The sequence below is a fragment of the Coregonus lavaretus genome, assembly GCF_964263955.1.
Source record: "Coregonus lavaretus genome assembly, chromosome: 4".
In the NCBI taxonomy this organism is placed as follows: Eukaryota; Metazoa; Chordata; class Actinopteri; order Salmoniformes; family Salmonidae; genus Coregonus; species Coregonus lavaretus.
Window position 1 is genome coordinate 8708704 of NC_139991.1, and position 18780 is coordinate 8727483.

General features: G+C 44.3%; 1 protein-coding gene across 2 annotated transcripts; it reads left to right on the forward strand.

Annotated features, from left to right (window-relative positions):
* Nucleotides 1-2401: 2401 nt before the first annotated feature.
* LOC311128625 (calretinin-like) lies at nt 2402-17100 on the forward strand (the record flags this gene model as incomplete). Of its 2 annotated transcripts, none has more annotated exons than XM_084160810.1 (11): nt 2402-2495; nt 9994-10070; nt 10362-10451; nt 10668-10748; nt 11577-11633; nt 11807-11884; nt 11983-12038; nt 12142-12181; nt 12757-12810; nt 14819-14890; nt 16984-17100. In XM_084160810.1, the coding sequence occupies 11 exons, from the start codon at nt 2402-2404 to the stop codon at nt 17098-17100; spliced, it is 816 nt and encodes a 271-aa protein (XP_084016936.1). The 2 variants fall into 2 exon arrangements, with proteins under 2 accessions (XP_084016936.1, XP_084016937.1); XM_084160811.1 differs by having other exon boundaries at nt 14819-14887.
* Between the last annotated feature and the right edge of the window lie 1680 nt (nt 17101-18780).

Consider the following 18780-nt stretch of genomic DNA (forward strand, 5'->3'; position numbering starts at 1 on the left):
CGTTTTTTTTTTATGACATTACCCAGATTGAACAAGTACTTTCAAATGATCCATGGGGTGTGCAGTGCGAGTGGCATGCTAAAATAATACCCTCACCTTCTAATCAGCAGATGTCCTCTTTTAAATGTAATGGCCTTTCTGATGATCAGCTCTCACATGAATGTGTCCATTAAATCCTCGCGCAAGGCTTACCTGAACATGTTATTGATGGTTAACTAAAGGGAGTAGGTCTGAGGGTCACTGTACAGTATGTGTGTTTGGGACACTGTGTGTGTGGGTGGGTGCATACATGCGGACATTTTTGTTTGTGTGTGAGTGGGTGCGTGCATGCATGCATGTGTGGGGAAATTTTTGTGTTCAGGTAAGCCTTGCGCAAGGATTTAATGGACATATTCATGTGAGAGCTGATCAGTGGTTACTCTACTACACCCTACTCTGTCTTCCAATCTCTCTATCGCTCCCTCTCCCCCCCTCTCTCTACTCTCCCCCCTCACTCTCTCCTCTCCCCCCTCTCTCTCTCCTCTCCCTACCTCTCTCTCTCCTCTCCCTACCTCTCTCTCTCCTCTCCCTACCTCTCTCTCTCTCCTCTCTCCCCATCTCAGAGCAGAGGGAAACACTCCTATAAATGCACTGTCTGTAATTATTATTCATACAGTATAGATTTCACAACAGGGGTCCTCACACACACACACACACACACACACACACACACACACACACACACTCTCTCTCTTTCTTTATCCCCTTCATCCTCCTGGCTTGGAAAAACTATATTTTTACACCAGGGAGAGCACTGCCTACCCCCATCGTTCTTAAACATACACACACACACGTACATGCACACACACACACACACACTCATTCCCCACCCCCATCGCTCACTTCATTTCTCTCTAATCAACACACAACACTGCTAGGTAGAGATAAAATGATTTTCTCTCTCCCTCTTCCTCTCGCTCCCTTTCCCTTTCACCTTCACATTCTCTCTCTCTCTCTCTCTCTCTCTCTCTCTCTCTCTCTCTCTCTCTCTCTCTCTCTCTCTCTCTCTCTCTCTCTCTCTCTCTCTCTCTCTCTCTCTCTCACTCATTCACTCACTCACTCACTCACTCAGTCACTCAGTCACTCTCTCTCTCTCTCTCTCTCACTCATTCACTCACTCACTCACTCACTCACTCACTCACTCACTCACTCACTCACTCACTCACTCACTCACTCACTCACTCACTCACTCACTCACTCACTCACTCACTCACTCACTCACTCACTCACTCACTCACTCACTCACTCAGTCACTCACTCACTCTCTCTCTCTCTCTCTCTCTCTCTCTCTCTCTCTCTCTCACTCACTCACTCACTCACTCACTCACTCTCTCTCTCTCTCTCTCTCTCTCTCTCTCTCACACACACACACACACACACACACATGCCTTCTGGCTTTATCAAAGCTGCTGGAGCCCCAAATAGAAAGAATGGGAGAAAAGTGAGAAGAAAAGAGATAAAGGAAGAGTGGGATATCCCCCATACCAGAGCCTAAAGACGCTTTATCATACTTTAGTGGCAGTACAATATAGTCGTCCTACTGGGTGATAGGATTTGTGCCAGCTATGGGGTCGAATGGCCAAGGAGACTGAGGAGAAAGGTACATCTAAACAGAACCTATAGAAGGGCTTACTGTGAGGGAGATGAGGCAGTGAGAGAGGGGTGCATGGATGGGTGGGGGGAGAAGACGGGAGTCAATTAGGAGCGTGAGAGAGGGTATAGTTCAGTCTCTTGTTCAAAGTGATACCTGACACCTACAGTAAGATCAATGGTGAGGCATATGGTAGAGCAGAGAGATAGACGCTGGAGTGACTCTGATATCCAACATACTCGTTACAGGAGCATGTGCACTGGCACATACACGCACACACACGCACACCTAGTTGATTCCTCCTGTCTTCCTGAGGTGTTGGCCTGTTTGATGGAACAGACTATGTGATGGAATGCTTTGATGTCACTTTCGGCTCATGAGAGCAAGTATATGGAGCCTTTCTCTATATGATTCTATTTCCATAATTCCAATCAACACAGAGAACTGCCCGTGTTGTCCTGCCTCCAGAGCGAGGAGCCTGCATGAACAGTGCCATTGAGCATCTCTCATCCCTCTGAGATGAGTGACTGAGACCCGTACTTCTCCTGCAGGCTCTCACACTCCTTGGCTCAGAGTTCATGCAGGCTCAGGGCCGCTGCGCCCCCGTTCTGTCAGCGTGAGAAGTGCATGCGCCGCGGGGGGGTTTAAAAGCCCCGGCTGAAAGCAGCGGCTGACAGTTTAGAGAGGCTCTTAGATACGACTGGGACAAAGTTAACTCGGGATTTCCACGCGCTCCAGAAGGAAAGGGAAAAAAGCAGCAGCGACTGAACGATGGCGACTCAAGCACAGCAGCCCCCTCATCTCCACCTGGCAGAGCTCACCGCGGCGCAGTTTCTCGACATCTGGAAACATTTCGACGCAGACGGTCAGTACTGAGGCCAGGGGGTTACATTTGGGCAGGACTGGACTATGGGCATATCACAGGAGTAGGCTCTTTGTAAATTTAGAATGGTTGAATAGTTGTTAAATTGATTGCCTAGTGCTTGGTGGGACAGAGCAAGTGAGCAGATGTGATAGACGAGGGCAGAAAGTCCTGGGTGTTGTACTGCGGGACAGAGGAGCATCTGGGGTTGTTATTTGGACTGCGTCTTGGGAATCTTGGCTGTGATTGTCAGTCAGAGAGTGCCCTGTGCCCTGTTCCTTGATCATGCACCTCTGGAAAGATGTTTAACTTTACACTTGATTATGAACTTTAACATAACAATTAGCATATTGAAGTTGTATATTTTGAAGTAGCAAAGTGGAAAAGCATTTTCAAATAGTTCAGTTAGTGCATTTTCCCCACAAGAACATTAGATGAGATTTCAGTCGACACGTAGGCTACATATAATCCCATATAAACATGCTTTTTAATCATTATTTTATTTTAGTTCCTCAATTACGCACCAGTAAGAACCGCGCCAAGATGTAGAATATAAGAGCGCTGCTTTGGACCACATTTGTGGCACTATTTTCTGTGCGTAAAACATGAAAGTGTAATACAGCACTACATTCTTTGAGATTAAACATGCGTTCTTTCTAGATTATTTATTATATAGAGTGGTGACGTGTGTGCATTACGGAGTGGCTGTTTTTAACGCTGTTTGATCGCTGTGAATTATATATGTGCCTGACTTGTAGCGACCCCCACGAGGCAACCGGATCCGCCCGTCTCCTATGAATGAATCTACAGTAGCCTATGTCATCAGCGGGGCTTCTGCCAGGCGCTAGTGTATTGACAGGCAGCTTGCCGTGTCCGGTCGGGGAATGGGGAGGAGTGGAGATGGAGAGAGAGAAGGGGGAAAAGGGGAATAGGAGAAGGGGGAGCAGTGTGTGAAGAAGATGGGGAGAGAGGACAAATAGGAGGGAAAAGTGGAAGTGGGGGGAGAGGAGAGAGGAGGGAGTAGTAGTGATGGGGAAAAGGAGAGCGACGGAATGAATATGGGGAATAGCCATATAGCCTTTACAGTCATTGGGGGTAGAAGGATGAGAGCGAAATATATTGCATGGTATAGCACTGCGTTTTCTTTCTTTAATCCATCCATCCATGTATACATTTTTGCACTGCGCAAAGCATATTGAATCCTTCTCCCCCCATCCCATGGTGGTCCCTCAGGGCCGTTGGAGACGTTATGCTTGGCAGCAAAAAGCTTACCAAGGGCTCTACTAAACACGCGCCTGTTGAAGTGTGTAAAGATGTGTAAAAAAAGTATGTGACATTGCGCAGGCTTGACATGTTTCCGCCCCATAGCGCTCACTCTTAGCTCTGCAGCCTGTCACCTAGAGCGTGTAAACAGTCACACCTGAGCAAGCGCAGGGATTCTCCGAACGTTTAAGCACTCCACTGCCCCAGCCAAGGTTAAATCCCCCCACCGGGTCTACTAACGGCCATATGCGTTAAACCCTGGCCTCTACGGCCATGCATACACGCGCTGGTGAGAGTTATAGCTGGCTACCAGTCCAGTAATATAATTGGCACAAAAAAATTTAAGTCCCTGGCGTGCACTGGGCTGGAATGGACCTAGAAGTAGTAGAGGGATGAGGAATGAGTCCAATTACACACACACACACACACACACACACACACACACACACACACACACACACACACTCTCTTTCTCTCTGTCTGTTTTGGGGAGCTGTTTATTAATACATGAGAGATTGTTCTTTGTTAATACATGAAATAGCAGAGTGTTAATCCCACCAAAAAAGTATAGTTTGTGGAATGTAAAAATAGGTCTCACCGTGCGCTGTCAATAAATGAATGCATTTAAGGCTTTTCAGGGATGTCGCGTGCGGCCAGTGATCCATCTGTGGGAGGCAGAGGTGGTCTGTCTGTACCACTTTAAGCCGTACACTCCACAGAGCTGGGCTTTACGGAAGAGTGGCCAGAAAAAAGCCATTGCTTAAAGAAAAAAATAAGCAAACACGTTTGGTGTTCGCCAAAAGGCATGTGGGGGACTCCCCAAACATATGGAAGAAGGTACTCTGGTCAGATAAGACTAATATTGCGCTTTTTGGCCATCAAGGAAAACGCTATGTCTGGCGCAAACCCAACACCTCTCATCACCCCGAGAACACCATCCTCACAGTGAAGCATGGTGGTGGCAGCATCATGCTGTGGGGATGTTTTTCATTGGCAGGGACTGAGAAACTGGTCAGAATTGAAGGAATGATGGATGGCGCTAAATACATGGAAATTCTTGAGGGAAACCTGTTTCAGTCTTCCAGAGATTTGAGACTGGGATGGAGGTTTACCTTCCAGCAGCACAATGACCCTAAGCATACTGCTAAAGCAACACTCGAGTGGTTTAAGGGGAAACATTTAAATGTCTTGGAATGGCCTAGTCAAAGCCCAGACCTCAATCCAATTGAGAATCTGTGGTATGACTTAAAGATTGCTGTACACCAGCGGAACCCATCCAACTTGAAGGAGCTGGAGCAGTTTTGCCTTGAAGAATGGGCAAAAATCCCAGTGGCTAGATGTGCCAAGCTGATAGAGACATACCCCAAAAGACTTGCAGCTGTAATTGCTGCAAAAGGTGGCTCTACAAAGTATTGACATTGGGAGGGGTGAATAGTTATGCACGCTCAAGTTTTCTGTTGTTTTGTCTTATTTCTTGTTTGTTTCACAAGAAAACATATTTTTCATCTTCAAAGTGGTAGGCATGTTGTGTAAATCAAATGATACAAACCCCTCAAAAATCAATTTTAATTCCAGGTTGTAAGGCAACAAAATAGGAAAAATGCCAAGGGGGGTGAATACTTTCGCAAGCCACTGTATTTGGGAAACGCATGCATTATTCCACTCTTCACACCAGATAATATTTCATGCAAGGAAACAAGATCTATGTCTAATATAACTGGAAAATGTATGAACAGGGCCTAGCCTTTTGGGGGCCCTAGGCAAGATTTTGTTGGGAGGCCCATCACCTCGCTTTTTAAGTTAATTTCCTGCAATTCTACACATTTTGCCATGGGGCATAGAGAAAATGTTGCAGTTTTAAAGCAAGTTTTCTGCAATTGAACATTTTGCCATGGGGCGAAAAAGAAACTTTTGCAAATGTCTAACTAATTTCATGCAATTCTACTCGTGAGTGTGAGTAGCTAACAAAATCAATGGGGCCCCCTTGTTCCCTTTCGGTAATTCGGCCATGATTACTACACGTTTAGATAGCTGGGTAGACTAATTTACCAATCTAATGTTAGCTGTCATAGATTAATTGAGTGCTGTCAGTGACTGACATAGCAAGAGGAAAACTGCTGATGCACAACCAAATTTCGAAATTGCACTTTGTGTATTCTACTATTCTAACTCTCAACAGTAAGACTGAGTTACTTTTTGGGTCGGGAGCCCCCTAGCACGGGGAAATAGATGACCACCTATGTCACTTAAGCCCAAGGCCGGCCCTGTGTAAGGACATGGGCATAATTCCCACTAAATCCTCACATTGGGAAGAGCAATTAGGATTATCTGTGATGGTCTGCACATATCTAGCATAATATCCATGTCTTTGGGGAAACTTCTTTACACATTTAACCAGCCCACTCCCCCACTTCCCTCCCACACAGTACAGGAATATGTTTAGTTGTGCTTCAGTGGAGTGATGACATGTTGATATAGAGAGGAGACAGCCCTCAGTCCCTCCATCTGATGGGCTGATTTGTTTACATACACAAAGCTTTGTGTTTCTGCAGTGATTTGCTTGCATCTCAAACACCAGCGAGCCGATGCAGAGATGGTGATTTACCTATCAAACACAACACGCAAATGAAGTTTAAAGTTTAATGTTGTATTAGTCACACGGGATACACATGGTCCAATGAAATGCTTACTTGCAGGTTCCTTCTCAACAATGCAACAACAATAAGAATAAGAACATAAAGTGAGCCTGTTGGTATTAGACCTCATGTTTTGATACCGTCTGCCCGACGATAAGGAAGAGAACAGCTCGTGGCTGGGTTGTGTGGGGTCCATGATGATGCTGTGTGCCTTCCTCAGGCACCGTTTCAAGTAGATGTCCTGGATGGGTGGATGCATGGTCCCAGTGATTGTACTGGGCCGTCTTCACCACCTGCTGGAGGGCCTTGCTGTCGTGGACGGAGCAATTCTCAAACCAGGCCGTGATGCAACCGGTCAGGAAGCTCTCAATGGTGCAGCGGTAGTATTTGGAGAGGACCCGGGGCAACATGCCACATTTCTTCAGCCGCCTAAGGAAGTAGCGATGCTGTTGCGCCCTCTTGACAAGAGTGGTGGTGTTGTTGTTCCATGATGAGTACTCGGTGATGTGGACGCCGAGGAATTTAAAACTCGTGACTCTCTGTAATACAGTCCCATTGATGTGGATCGGGGCATGTTCCCTCCTCTGCTTCCTGAAGTCAACAGTCATCTCCTTTGTTTTGCTGACGTTGAGGGAGAGGTTGTTCACTTACCTCTTCCCTATAGGTAGACTCGTCATTGTTGGTTATCAGGCCTACAACTGTGGTGTCCTCAGCAAACTTGCTGTACATCATGCGTAGCCAGTCCCATGCCTGTCATGTTTGTGAATGTCGCTACAGAAGATCTAATGCCCCAATAAGCATCTACCTGTCCCCCCACTGTCAACCCCCCAGGCACAAAGCCATTCCACTGTGATTATGTTGCTAATGCTCTCTGAGCTGCAGGCGATTCATGTTTTTAAATATCATTCTCCGGCAGCATTACCAGAGAATCTCCACACTTCCCATTCGTAAATGCCATCCTGATCCGTCTGAGGACTCCAGATTCGGGCAGTGCTTCGATCATGTGACTAATGCTGATCAGCCAAGACAATTAGGAGTTTGTTATATTCTCAATCAGCCTTAAATATCTACAGCCTGTGGGTTGCCCATACTGCGCACGCACACACGCACGCACGCACACACACACACACACACACACACACACACACACACACACACACACACACACACACACACAATACACACACACACTTATCAAGTTATCTCCTTCCCTTCTCCATGATTTTCCTCCCTGTGGGGTCAGCTATCATTTTATTCCTATGGTGCTGTGACACAATAAGTCACATTAAGCCCTTTCAAATCCCTCCCTCCGACCTACCCTCCCTTTCTCTCCTCCTCCCTCTATCTCATCCCCCCATCAGATACTGGGCCTGATGGTTTTGCTGGGATATCAGACTAATCCTAGTAAGGACCAGGGAGCTCAGCAGTGTGTGTGTGTTGGATATACATATGTGACTCAATGTTATGCTACTGTACTCCTGTGGGAGTCGTGTTGGCCAGATGGACAATATCGTGTCACTGTAGCATTAGGGTAGATAATGAGAGTGTTTTTGTGAACATGTTTCCATAGAATTTAGAGTATGCAAACAGTCATGGTGGTGCAATACAACACTTGACTCTCTGGACTCCTTGTGGACTCGTTGTTCTGGACTTTCTTTCAGCTCCTTGTCGAGCAAAGGGCTTAAATAAACGCAGCCATATTGAACCCAGTTTTTTTTTTACAGTAATGAAACACACTACATACCAGGGTTCTATCTCAATTCACATTTGGTGATACCGTGTATCTTATCCCCTCACCCCCTTCCCCTGACTTTCTTCTCCAATGGGATTTGCGAAGGAGGTGAGGAGAGAGAATGCAAGGAATTAAGGAAAGATGAATTGAGAAAGAGCCATATACAGTGGGGAAAAAAAGTATTTAGTCAGCCACCAATTGTGCAAGTTCTCCCACTTAAAAAGATGAGAGAGGCCTGTAATTTTCATCATAGGTACACGTCAACTATGACAGACAAATTCAGAAAATAAAATCCAGAAAATCACATTGTAGGATTTTTAATGAATTTATTTGCAAATTATGGTGGAAAATAAGTATTTGGTCACCTACAAACAAGCAAGATTTCTGGCTCTCACAGACCTGTAACTTCTTCTTTAAGAGGCTCCTCTGTCCTCCACTCGTTACCTGTATTAATGGCACCTGTATGAACTTGTTATCAGTATAAAAGACACCTGTCCACAACCTCAAACAGTCACACTCCAAACTCCACTATGGCCAAGACCAAAGAGCTGTCAAAGGACACCAGAAACAAAATTGTAGACCTGCACCAGGCTGGGAAGACTGAATCTGCAATAGGTAAGCAGCTTGGTTTGAAGAAATCAACTGTGGGAGCAATTATTAGGAAATGGAAGACATACAAGGCCACTGATAATCTCCCTCGATCTGGGGCTCGACGCAAGATCTCACCCCGTGGGGCAAAATGATCACAAGAACGGTGAGCAAAAATCCCAGAACGACACGGGGGGACCTAGTGAATGACCTGCAGAGAGCTGGGACCAAAGTAACAAAGCCTACCATCAGTAACACACTACGCCGCCAGGGACTCAAATCCTGCAGTGCCAGACGTGTCCCCCTGCTTAAGCCAGTACATGTCCAGGCCCGTCTGAAGTTTGCTAGAGTGCATTTGGATGATCCAGAAGAGGATTGGGAGAATGTCATACGGTCAAATGAAACCAAAATATAACTTTTTGGTAAAAACTCAACTCGTCGTGTTTGGAGGACAAAGAATGCTGAGTTGCATCCAAAGAACACCATACCTACTGTGAAGCATGGGGGTGGAAACATCATGCTTTGGGGCTGTTTTTCTGCAAAGGGACCAGGACGACTGATCCGTGTAAAGGAAAGAATGAATGGGGCCATGTATCGTGAGATTTTGAGTGAAAACCTCCTTCCATCAGCAAGGGCATTGAAGATGAAACGTGGCTGGGTCTTTCAGCATGACAATGATCCCAAACACACCGCCCGGGCAATGAAGGAGTGGCTTCGTAAGAAGCATTTCAAGGTCCTGGAGTGGCCTAGCCAGTCTCCAGATCTCAACCCCATAGAAAATCTTTGGAGGGAGTTGAAAGTCCGTGTTGCCCAGCGACAGCCCCAAAACATCACTGCTCTAGAGGAGATAGACATGGAGGAATGGGCCAAAATACCAGCAACAGTGTGTGAAAACCTTGTGAAGACTTACAGAAAACGTTTGACCTGTGTCATTGCCAACAAAGGCTATATAACAAATTATTGAGAAACTTTTGTTATTGACCAAATACTTATTTTCCACCATAATTTGCAAATAAATTCATTAAAAATCCTACAATGTGATTTTCTTGAATTTTTTTCCTCATTTTGTCTGTCATAGTTGACGTGTACCTATGATGAAAATTACAGGCCTCTCTCATCTTTTTAAGTGGGAGAACTTGCACAATTGGTGGCTGACTAAATACTTTTTTTCCCCACTGTAACTAAGAGGATTCCATTATGGTTTCCACAGGTTCAAAGGTCAATGTAATCCCCATCTCACGGATCCCAGGAATGACCTTTAACCCTTGGGTATGTTCTACAGGAAATGGCTACATCGAGGGAAAGGAGCTGGAGAACTTCTTCCGGGAGCTAGAGACCGCGCGGAGAGGAGCGGGCGTGGTGAGTGGGTTTGAATACTTTGAAAATACATAATTCCTTCCTGCCTTAAAGTGAGTGACTGACTCCATCTTAGTCGAGGCAACATTAAACATTGTATTTAAATGAGCAAATGGTCCACTTTACTTGACTATCATCATCCACAGTGTATTCAAGCTTCTAGATAGGCTGATAGACTGGAGAATGACAGTTTGATATAATATGCTGTTACAACATATTATCATAGGGAATTGTTAGGTAGGAATTCTCTGTTTTATCAGTTTTTGATTTATTCTGTGTGTGTGTCTATTCCAGGATCCCACACATGCTGCGTTTAGAGAAAAGATGAAGGAGTTCATGGCTAAATTCGACAAGAATGCAGACGGAAGAATCGAGATGTCAGAAGTACGACTCATACTGTACACAAGCACATTCAAACTCCTCTATTGAAATGTCTGGTTACTTTTGATGTTTTCCTCTGATGCTATATCTGCATATACTGTATGTTTTTTGTTCTGTACACAGTGTTGTTGTTGAAATACACTTTAATATTGAGTTAGAAGCCAAGTGTACTAATCCTCTCTATATATATTTTCTCTCTCTCTCCCTCTTTCTCTCCAGTTAGCTCAGATTCTGCCCACAGAGGAGAATTTCCTGCTTTGTTTCAGAACATTTGTGGGATCCAGTGCAGAATTCATGGCGGTAAGTTGTGTCTGTATGTGTGTGTGTGTGTGTGTATAAGCCCACTGCACTGTACAGTATATCGATCACTAAAGATGACTCCTGCGATCATTGCTCTCCGATAAGGATAACTTTTTGGTTTATTGCTAAGACTGATCACTTCGTCCCATACACAAAAACCAAGACAAAAACACATCCACCCACACACACAGAATCAATCCCAAGAGAGCTTAGAAATATCAGGGAAACAGGTATCTCCTTGTCTAAAGCGTTTTATATCTAGAAATAACTAGAGAGAGAAAGAGAGAGAGGGAGGGGGGCTCTTTTTAACTGTTTTCTGCTGGTGAAGACACACAAAGTAAGGAGAAGGGAGGATAGATAGAAGGAGGGAGTTTTGCAGTGGTCCGGTGTGCTGGCTACCCCATGTTAAAAGTGGAGGGGGGAGGAGGGGAACACAGGAGCTATTCTCAGACTGCCATTCATTATGGATGGGTTGCAGCTTTACTGCAGGAGACTGTGGGGGGGATGATGTGGTTTGGGCATCCATCTTTGATAAGGCTCCGCTCTAGACACGGGACAGCTGGTAGATTAAAACACAAATGATATACTTTTCTCACTCTCATCCTCTTCTATCTCCGTCTGGCTACATTCTCTCTACCGATTATAGCATTATAACTTTTCCGCTTGTTGTTAAAGTAAAGAGGGTTTTAAGGTTTTAGAGTTCTTTATATCTGTTGGGTAGAGTCGTTTGGAAAATGGAGAGCTTGTGAAAGAAAGACAGTGGCGAAACTGTGTTTAAATGCGTGTGTGCTGTGTTGTGATGAATTGTTAAAAATGTTCTGTCTACAGGCTTGGCGAAGGTATGACACTGATCGCAGTGGATACATCGAAGCCAATGAACTGAAGGTAAACAAATGTGCCAAACTTTTAAACATTCATAACCTTCATTAGTCAGTTTCCAAGGACTTGTGGTTGTTGTCAGAGGAGGACCCCTGAGCACTCATCATTAAACTATTTTTTGGGTCATTGTTGCTAATTGAGCCAGTACCAGTGGGGTAACGAGGATCTGTCTTCCTCAGGGTTTCCTGTCAGATCTTCTGAAGAAGGCCAACAGACACTACGATGACAAGAAGCTCAACGAGTACACACAGACAATCGTGAGTGTGACACACGTACTGTACACGTTTACACAAACACACAGGTTTAACACAGTGTAATAACATTATGCCACTCACTGTTGTATCGCTCTCTCCAGCTGAGGATGTTTGATCTGAACGGTGATGGGAAACTGGGCCTGTCTGAAATGGCCAGGTGAGTGTGTGTCTTGTTCACTGAGAGACTCTCTGTGTTACACTTGAATCCATTTTGAAGTAAAGAATCTGAATGTGAACGATTTTATTTTATCTCATTTAAGGCTGCTGCCGGTTCAGGAAAATTTCTTGCTCAAGTTCGAGGTGAGACCACACCCACACACCCTCCCCACCCCACACACAAATTCCTTTAGGAATTGGGGCAACGTATTCATTTGCGAAAGAGTCGTTCACTATGTGAATTAAAGCAGTCTTGACTATAACCCTAAGGTAAAGGTCATACAATGTGTATGTCGGCAGATCCAACCGATGGTACAATTCAGCTTTATTGCATTCACTTTAAGAGGATAATACTGTTTATCATGGGAGACGTTTACTGAGTCTGCACCTGGCTAGACTATCGACACCCTTAAAAGTCATTGCAACACTCTTTCACACGCACTCAAGCATGCACGTTCACACACACACATACACACACACACACACACACACACACCTGTCTGTCAGTCCTGCAGGCTCGTTAATGAAACCAGTTAGACTCCAGTTTGTGAGGAACAGATGCAGGCATTCCCATGGTGCTGCAACTCAATATTAGGAAGGTGTTCCTAATGTTTGGTATACTCAGTGTATATATATATATATATATATATATATATCATGTACAGTATATATTATATTTGTATTATACTTTCCCTTCCCTGTCTTTCCCATCTCTCCAGGGATGCAAGCTTTCAGCAGAGCAGTTCAATGTAATCTTCACCTTCTATGACAAGGTAAATGAGCATAGTACACATGTTTGTAGGGAGGGTGTGTGAGAGAGATTGCTTGTTTCCCTGTCACACAAGCTACTAGCTCCATGCAAATGCTCACTTGCACAAGTAAATACTCCAAAGATACACCTGCGTCTGTATCAATTATTTTGTTAGTGTTACCTTGGTAACCTTCCCAGTAGCGGTGCTTGGGTAAAATCACTGGGGAAGCCAATCCAGAAAAAAAAGCCATATTACAACTTATGTTTTGTGATAATTGCGCTGTTTGCTCTATAACCTGCTAGTTCATATACCTTGACACTGTGATATATAGGCCTAAGGCCGAGACAATAAGAAGACACAGTGGCAGAATAAATTCAACCACACCTTTGTTTTTGTCACAAAATCTGAGAGCAACATCTGTCCAGTGAAGTCCAGAAACCTATTGCATGTAACAGTTACATGACCTGCAGCATGGTCGAGCAAGGTAATGTTTCCGACATTTTCAGACTACTAAACAACTATAGATTTAGAACCACAGAGAGTTACTGCAAGTCACAAAGAAAACTGAAACTGCCTCCACTATTCCGACACCATTTCAACTTCAACATTTCAACATCATCTAATCACCTATGCTTAGTCAAATACAGTGACAACTAAAAGATACCAAAAACGATTTAGTCCAATCAACATAAGCTAAATATGATGTGGCTAACCATGGTACTGATTTATGTGTGTGTGTGTGCAAGTAGAAAAAACATGTTGACTCACCCTACTTGTAGAAGAAATGCCAATGCCATCCTATTTTTTCATGTTGCCTAAACGGTCTATGACTCTGTCATACAGTACACGCTTTTAGTTTTTGTTGTCCTAGGCTACCTTGCTAAAATACTTGCTCGCTAGCTTCCTTTTATAGGCAACGATACGCCAGACCAGCTAGTTAACATTAGCATACAAAGTGCCATCTAGAACCTAAAAGGGTTTTTCAGCTGTCCCCATAGGATAACCCTTTGAAGAACCATTTTTGGTTCCAGGTAGAGCCTATTTGGTTCCAGGTAGAACCCTTTTGGGTTCCATGTAGAACCCTTTCCACAGAGGGTTCTACATGGAACCCAAAAGGGTTCTACCTGGAACCAAAAAGGATTATCCTATGGAGACAGCCGAAAAACCCTTCTGGAACCCTTTTTTCTAATAGTATACATCTAGCTACATGTTGAACTTCCATCCTCTCAGGTCAGGGGCACAATGCATGAATTTATGGTTGGATCAGAATCGCCGTTATAATCATTGGCCAGTACGGAGAATTAAGTAAAACCACAAGTCCAAAGCCCTAATTTAGGAAAGGGCCGAACACAACGAGATGCAACAATTCAAGTTTTTTTGTTGACGTTTGGCTTGGGATGTGATTGGTCTGAAGCAAAATCCAAACTGGCTTCCCTTGACACTTTTCTTTGGTGCGCCAAGATCATTCACAGATGAGCTCACTCAGTTTAGCTCAAAGATGATTGGCTATTATTTTATAAATGTTTTATCAAGGGAGGCCAAATGCTCGCTGGCTTCCCTTGCATTCAATACTACTGGCGGCAACAATGTCATACTCTTTCTGACCAGACAGCATCAGATAGATACACTACACATACTGAGACAGAGGGGAGCTGTTTGGTTTGCTCGGATGCTTTCTCCGGTGAGATACATTCATTTCAGCCTCTTGCGAATTGAACGAAATTCATAAAACAACTTTTTGGTCAACTTTTTGGGGAAGCCTGGCTTCCCTTGGTAACCATGAATACACGCCACTGAACTTTCCACAAAGAAAACAGTACAGTAGGAAAGACAGGTGTACAGTACAGGAGTCTCATGCTAATGCTTTTGTATTGATCTGAATTGGCAGTTGGTCTGTGAATGATTGATCTAACCTGTGTATACTCTGAGTGGGAGGATATCTGAGTGTTTGAATGTTCTTTTAATGAGAATTTGATATGAGATGCCCCGCCCCTTTCTGCTGTTTCACTGTTTTTCACTGTTTAATTAGGATGGGAACGGTTACATCGATGAGCAGGAGCTGGACGCACTGCTAAAGGACCTCCATGACAAGAACAAAATGGTAAAGAACAAGAGACTTCACTTATTTACTGACTCATCTTTTGATTAGTTGATTGATTGATTATCTCATACTGCACCTGGAGTGTTTACAAGATCAGAATGATTGGCAGAACGTTGTGGTCTTGTACAGGTTATTGTCTTCTGAGTTGTTGTTGGATCAGGATGTGGTGTTGCATTGACCGTTAGGGCCACACCTAGCAAACAGGGGACGTCCTGAGAATATTTGGTGACTTTCCCATTAGGCCCCTTAAAGCTTTTCGGCACAAAGTTATCCCACTGACGTTCTGAGAATGTTCTAAGAATGTTGCGTGATGGTCCCAAGGGAACGTTCTCTGTGGGACCTTTATCTAGTTCCCTGAACGTTCCCAGGATGCCACTAAGGACCATTTCAGGACCTTTTTAGGACGTTCTCAGGACTTTCCTTTTACTAGTCCTTAGGACGTTGCGTGATGGTCCCAATGGAACGTTCTCTGGGGAATCTTTGTCTAGTTCCCTGTAAGTTCCCAGGATGTCACTGAGGACCATGTCAGGACCTTTTTAGTACGTTCTCAGGACTTTCATTTTACTAGTCCTTAGGACGTCGAATGATGGTCCCAAGGCAACATTCTCTGGGGGACCTTTTTATAGTTCCCGGTTTGACCTGGGATGTTTTTAGGATGTTCTTGGGACGTTGTGTCATGGTCCCCTGAAGGTCACCTGAACCTTTTTTGGACATTGTGTCATGGTTCCCTGGAGGTTTTGTCTAGTTCCACGTTTGTCCTGAGGATGTCCCCAAGGACGTTTTTAGCACGTTCTTGGGACGTTGTGTCATGGTCCCCTGGAGGTCCCCTGAACAATCTTGGGACTTTGTGTCATGGTCCCCTAGAGGTTTTTGTCATGGGATGGTCCCAGGTGTCCCAAACCATTTTAAGTAAAGTAATTAAATGGTATGGGGGTTTTAAGGTAAGTGGTACCCTGTTCAGCTAAAATAGTGTAAAAATCTTTAATCAATGAAAATATTATTACATTTGACATGATCACTACTGACTTTTCAATATGACCCCACCTGAGATTTGAACTCACAACCTCTAGATTTGGTTATGCTGATCTTTCTGCTGTGCCACAAAGTCCCCTACACATTCATTACCTATAATACATCCCTGCACTTAGCAAAATAGTGCCATCTGCACTGCTATTGTAGTTATCAGTTAATCTCACTATTCTCTCATTGATTTCGTTTACATATTTCAGCAATTTGAGTTTGGGTTTGCAGTAATGTTGGTGGGGAATATTATTCTGTTTTAATGTTATTCCTGAATCACTACGATAAATATAATAGTTTTTCTTCAGTGTATTTTTAACAGAGCTGAGATTTACTTTGAATTGCTAAGTGTAGGAACAGGCCTGCTACAGGGGAAATCAGTCATTGATACAGACATGGTGGCGTAGCAGGAAGATTGGAATGCTGTGACCCAAGAGGCTGTGAGTTCAAATCCCAGATGAGGACATGTTAAATAATAATTACTGTATGAATAAACATACACAATGTAATCATCTATGTCAAAGGGTGTCAAATATGTAAGTTGAAAACACTGTATGTTAAAAGCACTATGTGTGTTTGGGTGCCCCTAGCATTGCCAAAATACAAACAGCTGTGACTGGATCAGTGGTTCACCAACCAGGGCCTTGATAGGCTTGGCAACAGTAACAACGGGTGATGTGTAATGAAACTAGGGTAAGCATGCCCTGGGTAGATTTTTTTTTTTTTTGGGGGGGGGGGAATGTTTCTTTGCGACCGGGAACTAGACAAAAACCTCCAGGGGACCATGACACAACATCCCAAGAACGTTCAGGGGGTCTTCAGGGGACCATGACCCAACATCCCAAGAAAGTCCTAAAAAAAGTCCTCAGGGACATCCCCGGGACCAACCGGGAACTAGACAAAACCTCCAGGGGACCATGACACAATGTCCTGACGACTTCAGGCGACCGTTTCGTGAAGTCCTGGGGACGTCCTAACGACTCATTATTGTTTACAGGGTAGACACCATAGTTAATGACATCATTGGTTGAGGCTCTAGCACTCACGTCTGTTTCTCCCCCTGTTTGCTGTAGGAGTTGGACTCGACCGGTCTGGTGGGCTACAAGAAGAGCATAATGGCTCTGTCCGACGCGGGGAAGCTCTACCGCACCGAGTTGGAGATCGTCCTCTGCCGCGACTCCACACTGTGATCTTTCACCTCTGACACCTGGCAACCCCCCACTGCCCCCATCCTGGCATAACCAGGTGCATGTATGCCCCCAGCTCCACTCCCATCTCTGAAGAGTGAAAGTCCACTTGAAGGCACAAGCAAGACCCTCAGCCCAACTGTCCCACTCTGTTTAACTACCTGCCCCTTACATTGCCCCACCTCCCCTCCCCCCTTATCACAGCGTGGTGCTGCCTGATGATGATTTATTTTACTTTACATGCAATTCTATAGTGAGTTAACCATTAATGATGGAAATAATAGCAGGAATATATGATACAACTATTTATTTGAATGCATATACATTTTGCCTGAATGTCCTTTGTACTGTACTCCCGTAGCCTACTCTCTGTTTTTTTCACAGTTCGTCTGTCAATCTCGCTATCTCTCTCTTTTTCTCTTTACCTCCAATCTCAATGCCCCTCCCTCACTCTTCGGTTCAGTCTGTTGCCTTGTTTTTGAATTGGGTTTAGGCTCATACTGTTTTAATGGAGAAATTATTGAGAGCATCAATAAATATAGCTGATGATCACTTATGTCTTTACTCACAACCACAGGGCCAAACTGTCTCTATCCAAACAATGGGATCTCAGTCTGCTAAACTTCTATATCAGCCTATAAATCTCTATAAACGCCTAGCTAAATCTGTTTCTATTAAGACTTTGCCTTGGCCAGGCAAGGGAGAGCTATTTTTCTTCGCCAGCATAATGTGTTTCCTGTGAAGATAACAGTTCCAATACCGATGTTAGGAGCAGGCACGTTATCTCCCTGAGCACTCCACTCTCGCTGTTCTAATCTCCCACTGAAAGGCAGTGTGATGGAGAGGGAGCCTGCGCATAGAGACTCATATGTCTCTATGGCACACTAGGCACACTGAGTGAGTGGCCGAGGGGAGGGATATGAGTGGAGTTAAAAACCAGCCGTTCTCCACCATCTCCTGCTAGTAGACTAGTCCTACCATAACAGCCTAACAAACTTTTGAGATCACAAATGAATTGAAATTCTCAATATGTTTGTTTACTTACTGTATCACTACAAGAAAAACTCCTGATGTTTTTCTGCCTCAGCAGCTCCATCTGAGCCTTTGAGCCTCACTACTCACACCGTCATCCCAAATTAGCAGACAGAGCAGTTTAGGGCACTCCAGTTGGCGGACACATTTCCCTGTGTAATATATAGATGGGAATGTTCAGAGTCCTGAAAGAGAATGACAAATATGTACCAGGCTTGTTTTTGGTCTTTAAAGGTTTAAAAGAACACACAACTCTGTAATCATTACGTTGTTACACAATTGTTCAAAAAACTTTATGTGATTACCTGTGGTAATACATCTCATTTTGTGTGTAAGCTTTTGGAGCTGTCCACATTTTTCACTATATGGAGAAGTCTGGACACCCCTGGTTCAGTACCAAATGGAACAGTCTGACTTCCATCAATTAATCATCAGCACTTTCATCTTTAATTAAACTCACTCAGGTTTTTTTAAGCACAAAAAAACACCAAACCACACACGCACGTACACACACACACACACACACACAACTTTGATCCCCAAGCAGCCAACTGCTGACAACAGTACAGGAGAAATAGAGTTAAGTCCGCTCTGATTCCCTCCTCCACACTGGTCCCTCACTCAGAAACAAAAAGAGAAGAGAGGGAAGCG